This window comes from Onychostoma macrolepis, chromosome 09 (assembly GCF_012432095.1).
Source record: "Onychostoma macrolepis isolate SWU-2019 chromosome 09, ASM1243209v1, whole genome shotgun sequence".
Lineage (NCBI taxonomy): Eukaryota > Metazoa > Chordata > Actinopteri > Cypriniformes > Cyprinidae > Onychostoma > Onychostoma macrolepis.
The window spans coordinates 21,056,480-21,076,214 of NC_081163.1; the positions used below are offsets into that span (position 1 = coordinate 21,056,480).

General features: G+C 39.6%; 1 protein-coding gene across 5 annotated transcripts in view; it reads right to left on the minus strand.

The window, feature by feature from the left end:
• The window catches only part of il1rapl1a (interleukin 1 receptor accessory protein-like 1a), a 99,656-nt gene that overhangs the window by 46,679 nt on the left and 33,242 nt on the right, over window positions 1–19,735 (minus strand). For all 5 annotated transcript variants that reach the window (XR_009272935.1, XM_058788012.1, XM_058788011.1 and 2 more), the window contains one exon: window positions 9,078–9,175. Coding sequence is in view for 4 of the 5 variants with exons in the window: in XM_058788012.1 (XP_058643995.1) it covers window positions 9,078–9,162 (85 nt within the window). In the remaining variant the exon portion in view is untranslated. The remainder of the gene's footprint in view (window positions 1–9,077; window positions 9,176–19,735) is intronic.

Consider the following 19,735-nt stretch of genomic DNA (forward strand, 5'->3'; position numbering starts at 1 on the left):
TAATTGATTTTTTTTTTAATTAAATGCTTTAAAAATTAAATATAGGAGTAAATAAAGAGAGATAATCTTCCTTGATAATCATGCAATCTTCTCTCTGTGTTCTTGTTTCTTAAGTTTGAGGGAATCACTCATCTTCAAGGGAGCTCTGTGTGTGTGTGTGTGTGTGTGTGTGGTTGGGTGGATGGAGGTGGAGAATTAGTTTAAGTGGGCTTCTGTTGCTTAGATAAGAACCTTGTTAAAATGCTTCACTACAGAGTTTCCATAACTACAGACACATTTCCAAGCAGCGAGGTCATGATTAACACATCATATTGGCGTTTCGCTCCCTAGAATAAAATGGCTACATGTAGAAAAAAGAAAAAAAGAATACAACAAAATGCACTGAAAAAAATGATTAATCGAATTTACTAAATCTTTTTAAGGTAAGTGATGGTTGCAATCAATTTATTTTAGCTACATTTAAATAAAAAAATGTATTTGACTAACTTTCAATATTTTTTTTATTTAAATGTAGCTAAAATAAATTGTTTGCAACCACTTACCTTAAAAAAAATGTAGTATCATTTTTTTCAGTGAATTCTTAAACGCATATTTTCATGTAAAAAGAATAATTCTGTCACCATCATGTTGTTCCAAACCTGATTGATTGTTTTCTTCATTGCAACAGCACATAGAGACGTTTAGGATATTCATGCTGCTGCTTTCCAAGTAAAATTCTAGAAAATTCAAGAAATTCTAAAACGAGAAAAAAGCACAATGAAGCTATATTTCACATCTTCTGAAGTAAATGTGATAGTCCTATGTACTGTTCCACCTGATCTAAACCTTACATTTAGTTTTGTTGGTGAAACATAATATTTAGGTTAATTTAAAGGTTACATAATTTTATTTAAATAAATAATTCTTTTTTTTTTTTTACTTTGATTATATAAAATGAAATCAGATGTTACCACATGAAGAACATTTTTATGTTATGTGTGAGGAAAATACAAAAAAATGTTTATTGCTCCCCCTGGTAACTGTCTACAAGAGTATGGGCATTCTGCAGAATTCCTTGTGTTCCACAAAACAACAACAGCTTCTGAGTTCTTCTGAGATCTATTCTTTTATAGAACAGAATTTGCACAAATCTATTTGAAATGTCAGAATCACAGGCTAACAAGAATTCGAAAATGTAGAGAGATGGACATACAAGACACATGACAAGTTTTTTTTTTTTTCCATAACAGTTAAGAACAAGAACAATCATGGAACTGGACTGAACAGATCTCCATCATGGTCACATGGGATGAATATTTGTTATGGAATTTGTTTTCCTCTGCAGCCATCAACCTTGAATTTACATAATTGCATAATTCAACATCTAACGGAAAAGGGAAGAAAGAGAAAGCACAGGTCTCGTTTTAAGCCTCGTTTCCTCATTAATTCACCCTTAAATTGGCCCTAACTAGGTCTGAATAAATATTCGTCCTCCGAAGATATTCTGTAATCAATTATGAAATATGCTAATGGACTGCTGTTGGCCTTGAGTTATCATGTTACTGTCACTAATTGTAGGTCACCTCATCCCTCGAGGTCTCCTAACATTCACTCTCTGTCTTTGTCACTCTTACTCTCTCCTCCCGTCTCTCTCGCTCTCTTTCAACCAGAAGGCAGTCCTCCTCTGTGATATTACCGTGGAATGCCCGACCACTAGAGTCAATTACAGTAATATTAAATTAACCATTGTATCTCATTTAATTCAAATGTTCTGCGTTAACAAAGAGCCATTTAAGGATATAGAGTATATCTTGCACTTACTTAAACTGGAACATCTTAATAAGTCTTGGCAAAGGCCTCTGATCAAACGCAATAAGCAGAAGTATGCCACACGCTGTCATCCTGCCACAGGTGGGCTAGCGACAGACTCGAGACGCTTTCCAGAAGCTTTTACTCACAATGAAAAGAAACCTGAAATGCATCTAAAGCCAATTTGAAGTGTTGCAGTTTAAACAAAGCAAGCACTTCTGAACACGAGAGACTAAAACTGGCTTTTCAGCCATAATTATGATCAATTCACTGCATTCAGGAATAAATACAAGAGTCTGGACGGAAAAACTAAGCGGACTGCAAGTCCTATTTTCCATTAAACGAGAGAACGAGAGTTTCAAAGATGAAGCAGTTATTTGTAATTGAGAGATACGGTATATAATCATGCTCGGAGGAATCGAAAATTCATTTTGACAATCTCGATTGGCTCTTTCGACGCACCCACGCATTAACGGCCATTCTTTTAAGAGGAAACTCGAACGCTGGTTTCTAATTTTCCATTCCCTGCTTGAATTTGAGCCGGTAATTTCTCTCTCTGATATTGAGGGCAAATGCTAGTCGGTATTTAGTGCAACAGTAAATGGCTGTTTGCTTTAGACACTGAGAGCAACTGCACCCCAGTAAAACTGTCATGTTGACTTTGAGTTACCACTGCTCTCTCAGACACTTTGTGTCTTAGTGTGTGTGTGTGTTTGCGTGTGTGTGTTTGCGCTGGCTTGACGCCATGCAAATCCAATCACCCAGACCCATAAAGTGTGCATTTCCATTTCCTACTGCTCTCTGTAGAGATAGAAAGAGAGAGAGCGAGAGGAAGAGGTGGAACGGGGCTCCTTTGCTTCTCCGTGCTTTATGGTTATAGCTGTTTTGAGTAGGTATATTCATATAAACTCATTATGTACCCCATATTTCTAAGCTGATGTGTTTTGGGCCAAACAAGTGATTTTAATCTCCCACAATGCACTGCTGCTCTTATTTACTGTTCCCATGGAGTCTCTCGGATCAGCGATCGCAAAAATCGCTTTGTTCGCCTCTAATTTGTCTTAGTCAGAACGCATCGAGCAGATTGAGGACATTTCCATGACGACACGCTGTGCCGAACGAGCGTCTTCCTCCCCGCCCCTCGTTTTGACCTTTCCTCGACCGCGCGCTGACCTTTTCGAGTTTCCGCCAACCTCAAGCAGGTCTCTGTCGGACAATAGTGCGACTATTCGTCCCTGATCTTTTCCCATACCTCTCATCCGCTCACCTCCGCCTCTGACTCGCCATGGTGACGGAGGTCGAGCAGGTTCGCCGGGCGAGCAGGTGGCCTGTTAACCAATGGGAGAGAGCGATTTTCTCACAGCGCTGAGAGGAATAATGGAAAAATTCCTTTAGTCGACTAAAATGGAGAAAAGAGGGATTGAAGTCTTTTCTGTCGTTGGAGGCCTTTCATTGGCTCGCATAAAGAGAGAGGGTCCGCGGGTCACGGTAACATGACAGCGAGAGAAAAGAGAAAGACCTGAGAGGGAGAACTGAAACAAACATGGGAATAAAGAGAGAAAATCCTGAGGCCAGAGCACGGGCTAATCCATCATTAGCATTTAAAAAAACAGACATAGATTGAGAGAGAGCGAGGGAACTATAGTGTGCTTAATGAGACAGGATGAACTGACACTTTGAGCGTGTGTGTGTGTGTGTTTGTGCGTGTCGGAGTTGTGTTGGCTTGTTTTAATTGGAGTTTCTGTCATTTACAAAGTCAAATTTTCACATTCACTGTATAAACACAGATTTCCATCATTGGATATTCAGATACAAACATCTCTAGCTCACACACAAGTTTCCCTCATTAAGATTCCCTCATATGTAAAGAAAAAGTGCTTTTGACATATATTTCTTGCATATCAAGTAATATCAGTAGCTTAATAAAAGCAGTTTTATTCTACATGAAACGGGTCGCCTCATGGGGGCTTGTCATAATGAGATCACATGACCAGCTGAATTCTACTAACTTCATCTAGGTAATCTCCATAATACTGGACATTTTTCATTGCTGAATAAATGAATGAAGGCTGATTTTGAAGGCTGATTTACACACTCACATTAATACCTGACAACATTTGCAGTTTGCGTTATGTTCCATCCACACCACTAGGTGTCAGTATAAAAAGTGCAACATAAAAGATGCATCAAAATCATGAAAATAATCTTTTGGTTGCATTCAAGTCATGTTGGAAAGACTGTGTAACAAGTTGAATGCATATGCATTGCCACCACAATGTTGTAATTGCAAGTGGGAAATCGTGGATTTTCTTTGAGCCTTGAGATTCTGAGTTTACGAAAACATGGTGGATGCAATGGATACAGCTGTAGTTGACAGTAAATTTGCTGAAATGTTTGAAATCATTATTTTTATTCTTGACAGAATATATCAAATATATCTATAAATATTATAAAATTAGCTAAATTGCACGTACAAAATACAATAATATTTACAATGTAATGTAATGCAAGATAATTCTGTTTACAGCACCATCACACATTTTTTTTTAAAAAAAGTATAAAAAGTACATCAGCATCTTGCTCCAGCCAAACTGATTTGAAGGCACCTAATGTTGTAATGATGACATCCCAACACATAAAAAAAAAAAAAAAAAACTTCCCAGGAGGACTTGAACAAATCATTTAATTTTCTTGAATTTCAAAGATAACAAATAATAAGTCATTGGTGAGAAGGGATCTAGTCAAGACAGATGCTATATTTATTTGACTTAAATCAAAAAGAGGCTGTAAGGGATACATTTACAGTCTGTGCAATTGCTGTTAGTCAATGAAATATGGCTTATCAAAAAATTCTGGAGTACAAAAAAAATCCAAAAAATATTGGCTTATGGGTTGGATTGTGAAAATTTGACTTCACCTAAGACTGTACAATCCATTAAATTAACTGCATGTCTGCTCCTTGCAGCCTTGGTTTCGTTCACGTCAAATTAAACATGGTGTCTACCTTGACTAGTCCATTTGCAAGCTATTTTTGTTTTATGAGGTCTTGCCCTTCCTTGAAATCACCAAATGTTTTTTTTTACAAGCCTAATACGAATATCATCAGCAAAAATCTTGTAAAATGCACCAATGAATCAGCTTCAAATCAACTTAAATCATTTCTTTAGAAAAGAACCGTCCCTCTTCGTCTCTAAGGATGACATTTTTCCTCTCATTTCTCAAATCTCTTTTCATGAATCTGCATTCAAATTTCAGCATCTTCATAATCCATAATACAAAAGACAATTAGAGCTTGATATTTCATAACCAATCAGAACGTGTCCTTGTTCAATTACAGCTGTGAAGTCCTTTAAAACACATCAAGAGGAATGCATGCTGAGCTGATGAGATGTGTGTTTGTGTCGCTCAAAGTCATGAATACCGAAAAGTCATATTCACGCACACATACTGATGTCTGGGCCATGCCTTGGGCCTCTGCTGAGATGATCAGATGGAAAGGGAAAGAGTTATTATTTCATTTTCAGCATAGAGAGTGATGTTGATGTGTCTAACATTTAATAGTGTCTTTGAATCTTTGATTCTGCCGCAATACAGTCAGAAGCGTCACTGAGCTGAACAGTGCAGAGTATACGAACTGTCCAATAAAACTCTCTTGCTGGTTTCAACACACTACCCCATTTCATTAAAGGGATATTACAGACTACTTTCGGTCTTGGAGAACAACGTGTCAATTGCCACATATAAGAATTTGGAAAATATAAAGCTTGTGTTTTTCCTTAAGCTGTTATAAGAATTCTGTGTTACCTGAGTTGTGAAATTGTCTGAATCGTCCCGTGGAGGTGGGACTACTTTTCCGGATGGACGAACTTCTGGTCATGCATAAGTGATGAAACTTCTGTGAGTGCAGTTCCTAACAGTTACTTGGAATGGAAAACTAGTGTATTGCATACTGCATAGTATGTACTGTATACTGCACACTGATCTTTTTAAGTATCTGCAACAGAATGCTGTATGCAACAGTGTCACATGACATTATTACGTTGCATGTCAACTTCAGCGAGTGGATTAATTAACACTTTTAACAAACCGTTGAGTAAAAAAATGTGTGAATCTGGCATGGAAGGTCAAGTTGAGAAGGCTGCATTGTATGATACCAAGCAAAAGTAAACATGTTTATTTTAAAGTCAGTAATTTTATCCCTTAAAACTCATCTTTGATAATCAAAATGACATATTTAAATGTTTAAATGTAAAAGTAATTTCTTAAATTTTTTATTTCACTTGGTTAACTGAAGTAGTAAATGGTAAACAATGACAAGTGGCAATATTAGCTTCATTCAGCTATATATGTTAGAACCAGAAACTTATTCCAAAGAAAATGAAGAGCAAATCATACAGGGTCATCTGCAAGTATAAGAATGGTAATGCATTTTATGTATAGCTCTCTACAACACGTAAAGAAAATTGATATCATTAGCCTTTGGCTTGACTACCTTATCAAACAGCTAATAATGTGTTGCTAAAGTTACACAAATCATGTTCCCGTTTGCCATCCCAGACAGGAAATTATATGAAAAGCTCCAGCCTGCAAGTTGACAAGATTGGTTACATGTTCGTGACGGTACACTGTAAAAAATGGCCGTGATTTTAACGGTAAAGAAACTGTGAAAATGCTACAGTAAAAACCTGTTAAATGGTTGACGGTAAGTTCCTGTAAAATTTACAGGGAAAAAAAACGTAAATTGACATTCCCAGAATTCCCTGCGTTGCATTTCAAATTTAGTTTGAATTTGATGTTTTTTCTTTAAAATAACTATATTGCTTCTCAGTTTTTTCTTCTCAGTTATGTTTATTAGGTTTGTATGTTACATCTAATGTTGTTAAATTAATGTTTATTGCATATTTCAGTTTAATGAGTCTCACCATGATGGTGTTTAGTGTTTGTGTGAATGACACTGTGCACATTCTATATATTTTATTATTTAAAAGCTGCTTGTGATGGGCTTTGGTTCATCATGTGACTTTCTCATCACCACCTGCATTTGGTGGTTATCAGTGTATTTCAAAGGTACAAAATCAGTTAATATATTAGTATATCAGTTAATGAAATTACGGTATTTAACTGTAAATTTAAGTTAAAACCTAAAATGTTGTTTCCGTATTTTTTACCGTAAATTTTACTGAATTTGTTTTACAGTGTAGGGAACAGGGGTGATTTTAAACCACATTTTGAGACTGTCTTTGATACACTGCACTTTTAAGGAGAAAACCCTCTGCAATGGTTGCTATAGTCAGTGTATTACTGTAAACTAAATTCCCATTCGTGCATCAAAAATATTATATTTGGTAATCAACAGCAAGCAACAGACATTGTCCTCAGACATTCCTATAAGAGGAAAGCCAGCATGTACAAATCTGAGTACATCTTTGTACTAGACATTACATCCGGCATGCTTTCATCACACAGCGGTCGGTGACAGTCCTGCACCACTGTAATTTTAGAGTGCCTTCAAAAAACCTTTAAAGTAGTGTGCCTTCAACACCCCCATGGTCAAAAGTCTCTGTAAGGCTGTGCTTTAAGTGATCTCAAACATGTGGATTTCAAGTGTCTTTTCAAGGCTGCATTGAAGTGCGTTCTCATAAAATGTCTGTGCTTTGAAACATGCTTTTTAAAGTCACCATGAAATCAAAATGGACTCTATTTACTTTCTTAACATTGCACATTCTTAACATTAACAGTTTTACCCCAGCAGAAAAGAATATTACTTCTTTAGTGAGCAGTTTAAAATCATGGACACTAACATGAGATATCATTTGCCTTATAAAAGCTGTTTTATTCTACATATGGTGGTCACTATAAGTTGAGGGCACATGACCAACCAGATATCATTATCTTGGCAACCCTTTTCTTATCAGATAACCTTTGTACATGCAATATATCAATGGTGGCTGGCTGTGAATAGCACATTTCAACAATGGAATCAAAACTTATTTATGCCACTATGGGCCAATTTTAGTCTAAGACAACCAGTGCAACATAAACTAGTGCTAGTTTCTTAAAATAGCAGATCTGAATGTAAGCTTGCAGTCGATTGCAAAAATGGATAGAGGTTTAAGTGGACTAAATGATTGGAAGTCCACACACCAGTGAAGAAGATCAAGTTATGGCATTCTAATGGGTCAAAAAGAAAAGAAAAAGAATGTCATTCCAAAAAAATCATCATCATTTTCATCATCATTTCATCTATGAATTGACTTTCCTTGTTGCTTGATTTTGGATTGAATTGGATAACCGAAAACCAAATAGCAATTTAAGAACTGTTTTAGCAAACACCCATGCAGATCTGGCTCTATTCTGGTACATAATGACCACTTTTCACAATCCAATCAAGTGCTTACAGATAAAAATCAACTCCTATTCTAAATTTTTTTTCCCACTTGAATATCCTGTTTCAATCGGAAATATGGCTACTTATGGAAGTATAATGGGTTGCGAATGCCATTTCATGCTGACTTTAAGGCAAGATACTGAAGTTGTCCTCAAAAGACTCCCACCAGTTTCCATCAGACTGTACATAATAACTGTTTCTTCAGCCAACGCTGAAATAGGGTTCATATTTTTAGATCATTTTCAGTGAACGCCTTGAGTTTCAGTAATTGAGTAACTCTTTTTTTGTGTTGTCATTATGCTACAGGAGAAAACGGAAGTATCAGGAAATACAAATTTTGGGCCTGAGGAACATCAAACTACAGCTTAACTCATAACACCTCTCTGCACCTAATTATCTGGAGTACATGGTGGTCTTGGCTCACATTCTATGCTCTTTTTCCCAGTCAGCCATACACACACACATTTTCTCGCTCCCTTAAACACCCACACCCCCACACACACACACCCTCCCTCACACACATTAGAGTATCACCTCTGACAGATGGGCTGGCACTGCTCTCTTCCCAACCTGTTCTCTGTTGCAAAATGTATGTGTGTATTTACACGTGTTCCCATTTGTGTGTGTGTGCAGTTTGGTGATTATGTACTTGCCTACTTGTGCGTAAAGGAAAGCACACATACACACTCACTGTCTCAGCACACAAGAATGACCTTCACAATCAATGCTGCATTAAATTAAGCTTTAATATGTACAGTCACATGGCCGGTGAGAGCGGTTTAGCATAGCAGCTTTCATTACGCCATGAAATAATATTTGATGTTACACTTTAATGTGAAGAGCAAGCCCTCTGTGAGTAATGAGAAAGAGAGAGAGAGAGAGAGACAGAAATTGGACATACCTGAGCCTCTCTTTGACACCACCTTCAGAGTCAGAGACACAGAGACACCGCAGAGCAGGAACAGCACTGGGTTGAGAGCTGTCATCTTCCTCTCCAGCCTGACGGAGACACAGAGAGAAACCTCACATGTCATACTGGCAACATACAAGCACAAGCTTCCCACGTCCAGACCTGCATTTGCTTTTCCGCCAAACACAAGATTTAAAGGTGAAGTGTGTAATTTTGTCGATGTTAAAACCCAGTAGGCTGACTTCGTGAAGTGGGTAAACACGGTGACTCTGTCAAACACTGCTCTATTTGTTTGAGCGGCCCGACATTTTAACTTCTGACTCAACCAATGGCGTGAATTTGGGGCAGGACTACTTTACTGGAACAATAGAAGAGCGTGTTTGAGAAATCTATTCGAAAACATCATTATTATTGCAGTCCCCTACTGGTTTACAGTATATTTTTTTAAATGACTGAACAGTATTTGAGTGATAATACCCCACAGACTGGAAAAACCCCATAGACTTAGAATTCTATAGAGATTTACTCGGCTATTTTGATGTGGGCTAGTAAGCAACCACCCAGAACACCAAAGCAACATGCTAAAAACACTCAGTATACATTAACATCCGATTACCAATCTTTAAATATGATTTTTAATATAGTATGTAAAATGGATAATTCCGATTCTTGATTATGATTGGCTGAGCCGCATTCACAGACATTGTAAAATACTCTATAAACAAACACTTGTGTCATTACATCAGTATTACTTCGTTGCTGTGTCTGTGTGTTGCTGCTAGACACTGCTGAAGAACTTGGTGGAAAAATGGTTATTTGTTACCAATAAATTAATACATTTTTGTTGCTTTGCGTTTATTTTATGAGACCTTGCCAGGTATAACAACATCCCTTAGCTGTTATAAAAATCACTGTAAACCATGGATTCTTGAGGCTTGTTGCTTTAAAACGCCCCTCAGTATACCTTAGCAACCACATAGCAACATATTAAAAAAACAATCAAAAACCACCCACTCACAATTTATTCAGAAATGTACAAATCTAGTTGGTCATGCTGGCCACATAGCAACACTCAAGAGTAAACGTTGCTTAGAATACCTTAGTTGCAACAAAGCAACCTTTAATAATATGATTGAATAGGTAAATATGATTTCAACACACTAAAATTACCCAGAACACCTTAACAACTCGCATTCAGTAAACATTCAAAAGATGTGTCACAAGCTACGCTGGCGCAAGGAGAATGCAGGAGTCAAGGAGCACAATCAAACCTTCTTTTAATGCCGCACAATCACAGGGAAACATGGAGCACAAGGGAAAGACAAACAATACCACACCTCAGACATGGGGAAAACCAAGGCTTTTATAATAAACATAACGAGGGGACTAAAGGGACACACCTGGAATCAAATAAAACTAAACGAGGACAGGAAACAGGAAAAACCAAATAAGGGCAAACAGGAACACACACATGACAAGATGTTTATATTGACAAATGACACTACTAATTATTTACCATTTTGCCTAGTTCTGACATTTGTTATGAAAATGATACAAATTCCATTTTTGTATTTAGAGGTAGTATAAACCTTCAAGAAGCAGAAACATACAAATCTACTGTAGTTGTTCATAACGACTTGTTACGAAACTAAAATGTCTAACTTGATATTTGACAATTTTTTATACCATGGGGGGAAAAATCACCACATTAAGGCCATATAATTTGAACAGTATCCAAGTTAATTTAATTTTGATTATTTTCTAGTCAACTGAAACTCCGTTGCCTCAGATTCTTCACATCATGTCTGAGGAGCTCTGATGGGGATTATATAGTAATAATATCAATAACAATAATAATAATAATCATCATCATAATCTTCACTAATATAATACAACTGCATTGTAAAATAAAAATTAAAAATATTTCATGAATGTATCTATGAATAATTAAATCATATCTGAATATACTAATCAGAGCAATACATAATTTTTCATAATAGAAATGGCAAATGGCCCCCAAACATATGTATTTATAATAACTTTCTGCTCTCCTTATACTTACTCTATGTACAAAGATACAGCAATAATGTGTAAAGTCTGCAAAATTTAATTTCTCTGGAATTCAGACATTTTTGCTTTCTTACTTTCTCCATATATATGTATATGTGTGATACAAAGCTAAGAGAGATATAATCTTTAAGCATTTCTTTCTTGGTCAAATCATATTAAAGTATGACTTCTTCATATTTTATCTGATTTCTCTGCCTTCCCACGAAGCCACTCAATCACCTGCGTTCTGTATTCATATTTGAAATCTATTTTAATCTCCGTTTGCTGTCTGTGCACAACGTCCACACAATTCTCCCATCTGAGAGGTTATAGAAGCCTGTTTTCAGAGGGAATCCAACCCATTTCCATTGCAGAATAAGCACACACTGATTTCTTTGTCCTCACTCCTTGAATGGGTGTTTCTTAAATGTTTGAGTAATGTAGGACACCCACGATTATTAAAGAACTCTGGGTGTGTAACATTTTAAGAGAATTAATTAACAAACTCGTTAACAAAGAGGTCAGAAAAAAAGATATGCAGTAATGATTAAGTGCATCATCTCCCTTTAAAGTGTAAGAACAAATGATGAGAGCGATCAGAGAGGCCAACTAGATATCTGAATGCTATATGCGCAAGCCTCTGAAGTCTATTGAACCCAAATTTGACTGAAATATTCATTAATAAAGAGGAACAGAGTTTGGTAACTGGATTCAAAGGCAAATATATATGGATGGTTAACAAGGAACATGAACATTTTTCAAGATTTTAGGTAAATAATACATTAAAGTAAAGGCAAAGGGTAAATTTTAATTGCTGTAACTGTTTTTCACCATTTTTAACAAATGTTTAACTTTTTGCAGTTAATATAAATATCTCTAAATACAGTGTGAAAAATATATTTCTCAAAACACAAGTACTACATATACGTCAACCACCCATAATCACCTCTGTTTACGGTTTTATTTGAAGTCTCCAGCTGATAAAGCACCTTAACATCATTTCAGGTTCATAATTCATTTCACAGTCCTGTCACATGACTCCCCCATGATGCACTGCTTCTGTCACTTTAACGCAGACCTCTAAATTACGCCCTGGAGCTATACGGTATTCTTGGAATTCCCTCCAAGACTTGTTATATCTAATCAAATAACACCTATATTCCCCGCTTCCCATCTTTTTTCAAATAATTAATGTAAACTTAATAAGTGTGTGCAAACCCTTCCTCTTCATCCGTAATTATCTTACAATAACATTCTACTGATGATGAACTGCATGCCAAATTCAGACACTGGAAGGCCTAAATCCCATCAGGAACAGTAGCATTTGAGAGGTTAATAGACTTTATTTTGTGTGTGTGTGGGAGTGTTTGTGTGTCCGTGTGTGTGTGCGTTAAAAAGGCAAAGGGGCGAAAGAGAGAGAGTGCTCCTGTGATCTCTTTAAAGGGCTTATCATCCCTCTCCCACACATAATCTCAGGGTTATGAGAGAGGAGAGAGAGACAGAGAGAAAAAAAATGAGAAAAGGTAGAATATAAAGATTTCACATTTTCACAGCCACCAGTTAATGCGTATGAGATCACTTATTACGGCTTTAATTAAAGGGATAGTTCACCCAAAAATGAAAATTCTGTCAACATTTACTCATCCTCATGCTGTTTCAAACCCAACCAACTTTCTTTCCTCTGTGAAACATAAAAGGTACATTTTATAGGACTGTTCTGGAACAGACCCATTTAGGCAATTATTAACTGAAAATCTTGATATCCGCCCTCTGATATTTTCATCCAGGAAGCAGCAATGTCTAAATTGTGAATTGATCATTTTCCAAGTCAGATCTCTTCAATGAATTGTTAATCCAGTTCACAAAATGTGAATGATTCGTTCACAAATCTGACTGATATGGTCAGTTCAGCTCTCTCAATGAATCACAACAAATAACATGGAGGGTAAAATTATCAGTGTAAAATTACTTCAATCTGTTCCTCACACAAACTTAAAAAAATAAATAAATAAATAAAAGTTCCAGGCCACATTCATTATAATTGCATTGAAAACGTATTCAGTTACTTACGTAACCTCAGTTCCCTGAGATATGCGTACTGCGTCGCTAGACGCTAGTGGGGAAAACTCCTTTGTCTCAGAGGACGGAAGACTTTTTCAATCACGCAGTGTAACTGCACGGCCATTGTTTCGTGCAGTGTATTAAAAACAAACCAATGGCTCGGCAGCAGTGCTGCACGAGCCTATGGCGGTGAAGCCCGCCAGAGCCCGCCAGAATGGGCGGGGCAATCTGGCTATATAAGCGGGCATTTCGCCATAGGATCTCAGGTAAATTCGATTGAAACGACAACACTGAGTCGTGCAGCGTCATGGCACGGCAATGTACGCAGTACTCGTTCCCATATCTCAGGGAACCGAGGTTACGTAAGTAACCGAGTGCGTTCCCTTTTGATACTTCACTCGTAATGGGGAACCAATTCAATCCCGCCGTGCCATGAAAGAACGACTGATATAAACTGGCCTTGAGCGATAAGGACTCAGAGGGACCAATTATATGCAGGGTGAGCCCTGCGGGAAGCAAGAGGGATGAACTCATAGAGGTCAGCCCAGCTTTGGATAATCGTTCCAAGGGTCTAATGTACAGCCTCAGCACTATTATTAGGGCCAAGAGCGTTCTTGAAGAAACAGGCAAAGCCTGAGAGTCAGACCACCTAGATAGGCGTTTAAGCAGATAAAATCTGGGCCTGTAAGGCCGGAACATCCAAGCTATAGAACCTGGCAAAGGTGGACGGCGAGGCCCAGCCGGCCGCCGCACAGATGTCTGCTATGTACACACCCCTAGACCACGCCCAAGAAGAGGCAACGCCTTGAGTGGAATGGGCTCTCACTCCCACAGGGCTCTGAAGACCCAGGGAGGAGTAGGCTAGTGCGATAGCGTCTACCAACCATCGAGAGATACTCTGTTTTGTGACCTGAGACCCCTTGGTGCGCCCACCAAAGAAAACGAAGAGTTGTTCCGACTGCCTGAAAGGGGCAGAAAGCTCGATGTAAATTCTCAGTGCCCTGACTGGGCAGAGAAGGTTAAACTCCTGGTCCTCCTCAGAAGGAGGGAGCGCAGAGAGAGTAATAACCTCAGCTCTAAACTGGGTGTAGAGCACCTTAGGGACATACCCTTGTCTTGGCTTTAGGATGACCTTGGAGTTGTTAGGTCCAAAGTCAAGACATGCAGGGTTTATCAAAAGAGCCTGCAAGTCGCCCACTCGCTTAACCAATGCTAGTGCTAGTAGCAGCACGGTCTTCAGCGAAAGCGCTTTTAAGGTTGCAGACTGAAGTGGCTCAAAGGGGGAGCCCTTGAGGGCTCTCAGGACCGTGGGCAGATCCCATGTAGGGACCGTGAGAGGTCGGGGCGGATGTAGCCTCCTGGATCCTCTCAGGGAACGAACAACTAGGTTGTTTCGGCCCACCGACTGTCCGGCTATAGGTGCGTGAGAAGCTGGTATAACTGCCACATACATCTTCAGCATGGAGGGGGAACGGCCCTTATCCAACAGCTCCTGCAAGTAGGACAATATCAACGATATGTCACATGATACGGGGTCCTCGCCACGGGTTGTACACCAGGCAGTGTACTTCGTCTCATGGACGAAGCTCTAGCCTGTGAGATCGTATTTAGGACATTCTCGGGGAGATCGACCGATTCCCGTCGAGAGCCCACACATGTAGAGCCCACAGTTCGGGCTGAGGGTGCCAAATAGTTTTGTTCACCTGAAAGAGGAGATCCCGCCTCAGGGGAATTGGCCATGGGGCTGCTATAAGCAGCTGAGACAGCTCTGAGATCCAGTGAAGGTTGGGGACCTTGTCAGCCTCCTTAATCTCTGTGAGGTTTAGCCATAAGTGGCGCTCCAGCCACTGACCATTGACCTCCCTATAGCCAGTGCCGTGGCCTTGGTGGCCCTTAGAGCCAGGTCTGTAGTGCTGCGCAGCTCCTTAAAAGCTGAGGCATCGGGTCCTGACTCATCCATAGCCTGGAGGAGTTTAGCCTGGAAGACCTGTAGCACGGCCATGGAGTGCAGAGATGAGGTGGAGGCGGAGGAGTACGCTCGTCCAGCGAGGGCAGAGGTCATTCTGCATGGCTTGGAGGGGTGAGCGACCTTAGCCTTCCATCCAATGGCAGTGGGCGGGCAGAGGTCTGCAGCCACTGCTTCGTCGAGAGGAGGCATCCTCTCGTAACCCTTTTCTTCAGCGCCGTCCACTGAGGAGAGAGCAGAAGAAGAGTTAGAGCGAAGGTGGGCCGAGTAGGGAGCGTGCCACGACTTCGTAAGCTCATCGTGGACCTCCTGAAAAAACGGAGAGGCTCGCTGACGAGGGGCCTGACGGCACCCTGGCAGGAACCATTCATCCAGACGGCTACAAGTGGGCTCCTCCGGCATGGACCACTCCAATCCCAGCTCTTCGACTGCCTTAGAGAGGATGCGGAAAAGTTCGGCATCCATCCCTGGCTTGGAGTCGCTGGGCTCAGCAGACGGAGAGGGGGCAGGGTCAGCAGTAGAGCCCGAAATATCCTCTGTGTCTGATGCTATTAGAGACATGCTGTCATCTAATAGCTTGTCCTCGACGGCACCGAACGAGACCATGTCACTCGCATCAGCAGAGGGACGCTGGTCTTCGCGCTCAAAGAGAATGGGAGAAATCACTCTGCTTGGCGGGTGCGAGGCAGGTTCCTGAGAGGAAGAAAACGGGAGGGCGCGAGTGGAGGATTCCGTCTCTAAAAAGAAAGCGACCGAGCGCGCAGAGTGGCGAGACTCATGTTCACGCAGTGTGAACAATCCATCTCGCTCAGAGCGGCATCTGCGTGGGATTTACCCAGGCAGGAAACGCACTCTGAGTGGCTGCCACCATCATGCAGGGCAATCCTGCTCTTTTAGCTGCTGCTCTTTTAGAGAAATTTGCTTTTAGGCTCACTGGATGGCAGCAGGGGATGAGCTGGTATCTGCGGAGATCACTGAAGCGAGCTCGAGAGCAAGCGGAAGCAGCGAGAGGTCGCAAAAGAAAAGGTAGTTTCTATCCGCAGCGAGGCGTATCCGCAGCGAGGCGTTTCCACAGCGAGCGTCTTCAGTTCCGAGTGTCAGCGAAGGGAGATCGTCGTCGCTGAAGGAGAATTGATATGAGATCCTATGGTGAAATGCCCGCTTATATAGCCAGATGGCCCCGCACCGCTGCCAAGCCATTGGTTTGTTTTTAATACACTGCACGAATCAATGGCCATGCAGTTACACTGCGAGATTGAAAAAGTCTTCAGTCCTCTGAGAAAAAGGAGTTTTCCTCATTAGCGTCCAGCGACGCAGTACGAGTGAAGTATCGAAAGGGAACAGCAACCAGTGCAAGAAACAACTAAAGTCTTACAAGCTTGCTATGTCATAAGAGTACATAAATAACAAGCTACTCCTTTAAATTACTACATAAAATTAATTATGGCCAACCAGATTTCACAGAAAAATGTTAGTATGTTGATTTCGGATGAAATTGTACAATGTGAATCATCTGAAAATGAACATTTTTAGTAGGGGTGTGAATCTTGACAGGTTTCTCAATTCGATGTGATTACAATGATCATGTCAATGATCCGATTAAATTCGATATCACGATGCATCACGATTTGTTGCATCCTCAATATTCAACATTACTGCACATGGCAAGTAATATTGAATCAGATTCAGTAAGCAGATCGTACGAAAACATAGTAACAAGATCATACAAATTCATATGAATTTGCAAACAGTTCAGCAAAATGTAAAACAGTTAAGAACTGCCATGAGATATTGTTGATTATTAAGTAGTGCCTTCCCATGCAAAACTTGCTGCAATGATACTAGACTGTAGTGGGTGGTTGCCAGGGTGTTGCTATGCGGTAACTCAGAACACTATCCCTTAATCTAGATATATAGCTTCAACAAGATTTTTCATCCCATTTTAGCACAAAAAAAAGAGCAAATAAGAGAAAAAAAAGAAAAAAAAGGTAAATTATACATATATAATGCATTATATAAAATATAGAATTCTATTTGTTAAATTTTATGTAATTTGCTGTTTTGCATATACATATATTCTCAAGTTCGGTTGCTTAGAAAAGTAACAAACACGCCTCTCCTCAACTAGCCGCATGATTCAAGGTAGTACAAACAAACAATGTGGGATGAGTTATGTGCCATATTTCAAGCCTTAGGGTTAACGCTTTTTTAAAAGTGATGCTAGAGATGCTTGACTTAGCAAATAACACTAATCATCCCCAATCATTCACTCACCTGTTAAATCACACAGTCACCTAATCATCTGCCAGACTGAACACTTTTAAGATCAAATCAGTCCAAATGAGCGCTGCTTTTTTTCCCCACTCACAATTGGCAATTCAATCACCGTCCAGTTAGAGGCATACACAGAAGGTCTTCCTCATTTCTCATTGCAGCTAATATCCACATACACATGTACGGTCGCTCACACACATGCACACGGACAGGCGTGTGGCGGCGGGCCCAGCTGTGAATGATTGATGTGGTGATTTTATGATTTAATCCAATTTAAACTCTCCACATCTCCAGGCCTGACTGTCAACACATTTACCATGCGGTAAATATAACAGTGCCCCTGGAGGAAGAGTGCTGCGTTATGAACAGAGATACACACACTGTTAAAAACCCACACACACACACACACACACACACACACTTACGAGACAGCAGAACGAATTACTCAAGGACAACCTGAGCCACATCTATATTCAGACAGTACATATATGACGGTTCACAAGAGAGCCAAATAGACGTGTGTGCATGTGTGTGTGTTTGTGTTATTGTAGGTGTGGGCTTGTATTTGTAAAAGAACGAGGGGGGAAAAGATAAAGACCACGCCAGTCTTTGTGGACTCCATTATTTATTGTGGCAGTTCCAGCTTTCTCGTGCCAGCCAAATATCAGAGTAGAAGTCGAACACGCTCAGGGGCATAAAGAGTGTGTGTGCGTGACTGAGTGCGAAAGCAGGAAATGAGAAACAATAAATATAGACTCAAATATGGACTCCTGAAAGATTTTTTTATGACACTGACTTGTTAGTGCACATGTAACCTTGACTACAGGTGCTCTACCCTCACCATACATCACAGCCATGAAAAAGTCAGAGAACACTCATGTAACGGTCTTTCCATGCCCTTAGCATGAATTGAAATTCAGAATATTGATCAGGTGTGTATGTGGTTTAAGAGGCTTGCAGACTGTTCACACTTCACTGATCGGCCCCAGCTAACAAGGGACCCCTGAGTACTCTTCCATGCTCTGCGCTGCTGATGGTGATTAATTATTGAGTATTACTGCTCTCCTACACCACCTCCAGACACAGCACCACTAATCCCCTCACCAGACACACTCATTCTCAGTCAGGAGTCAAAAAAAAGACAAGATAATAGGTGGTCAAAGGGCTAGCAAAGATAATGGGAGAGAAGAAAAGAGCTATGTGCAGGAAACTTAAGGTTTTCAATTGAAATTACGTCTGACATGACTTTATATGATGAAAGGTGTATATATCTGCAGGGCTCCCACTCCTACTGACTACTGCAGTTGTTTTTGAAGCTTGAAAAACATTGCTGATTCGACGTATTCTCGTCTGTGAGATTTGAAGGCCGCTACTCTCACAGAAGGGGATAATGATATTTATAGAATGATTTTTATGCTCACTATAGAACCTTCAATGACTTTTGAGATTTAATTGACTTCCATGACTTTTACAAGCCTGGAAACCACCATTTTATAATTCTCTGGTTTTTCATGAGTGAGAAACCTGCCACTGGCACATCATGAATGGATAAATTAGTCAAATGAGCTATTTATGCAAAACCAAACTATCCTCCAATGCACGAAAAATTACAGATATGTATGAATTTATACTAGTTAACTGCATAGATGATGATAGAACAAATATACAATGTGTACAAGCCAGCATAATGTTTTTAATTCCTGAATAGTATTTTTACATTCTGACTCCAGCGATCCACGGTCTTGATTAGAATGATATAAAAGAATGTTACCATTCTAGTAGAGTAGACTGAGCTATGAATTTATTCAGAAACAGATGCTGTTGTGACCTAACATTTTATTTGCGTATTCAATTATGTATAGGTCTACTTTTGATACATTTGCAAAAACTATGACTGATGTTTCATAGATTTGTTTACATTTTAATTCCTTCTAAGACCGTTTCTAATCACTGGTGCACATACATAAAAAAGGCTGAGACAAGTTGACTTTTTTGTAACTGAAATTTTCTGTCGAGCACAATTGCTTAAGAAGTGAGTCGTGGGGCCATAGCAATTTGTATGTTAATTATCATTTTTCAATCAATACATTCTAGTTTACTGTTTGAGTTAATATACAATTGAGAATACTATTGTTGGCTGAGCTGTTTCAGTCTCTCAGACTTGTCTGCTGAAAAGACCCCAGTAATCTCACAAGTATTCCCTCTTGAGTTTCAGAAGAGGCTCTCAACGGCTTCTCAAACAGCACGATTTGCTTAGTTACTGCAATGAAATGTCAGAGATTTCAATATGAACTCAAAT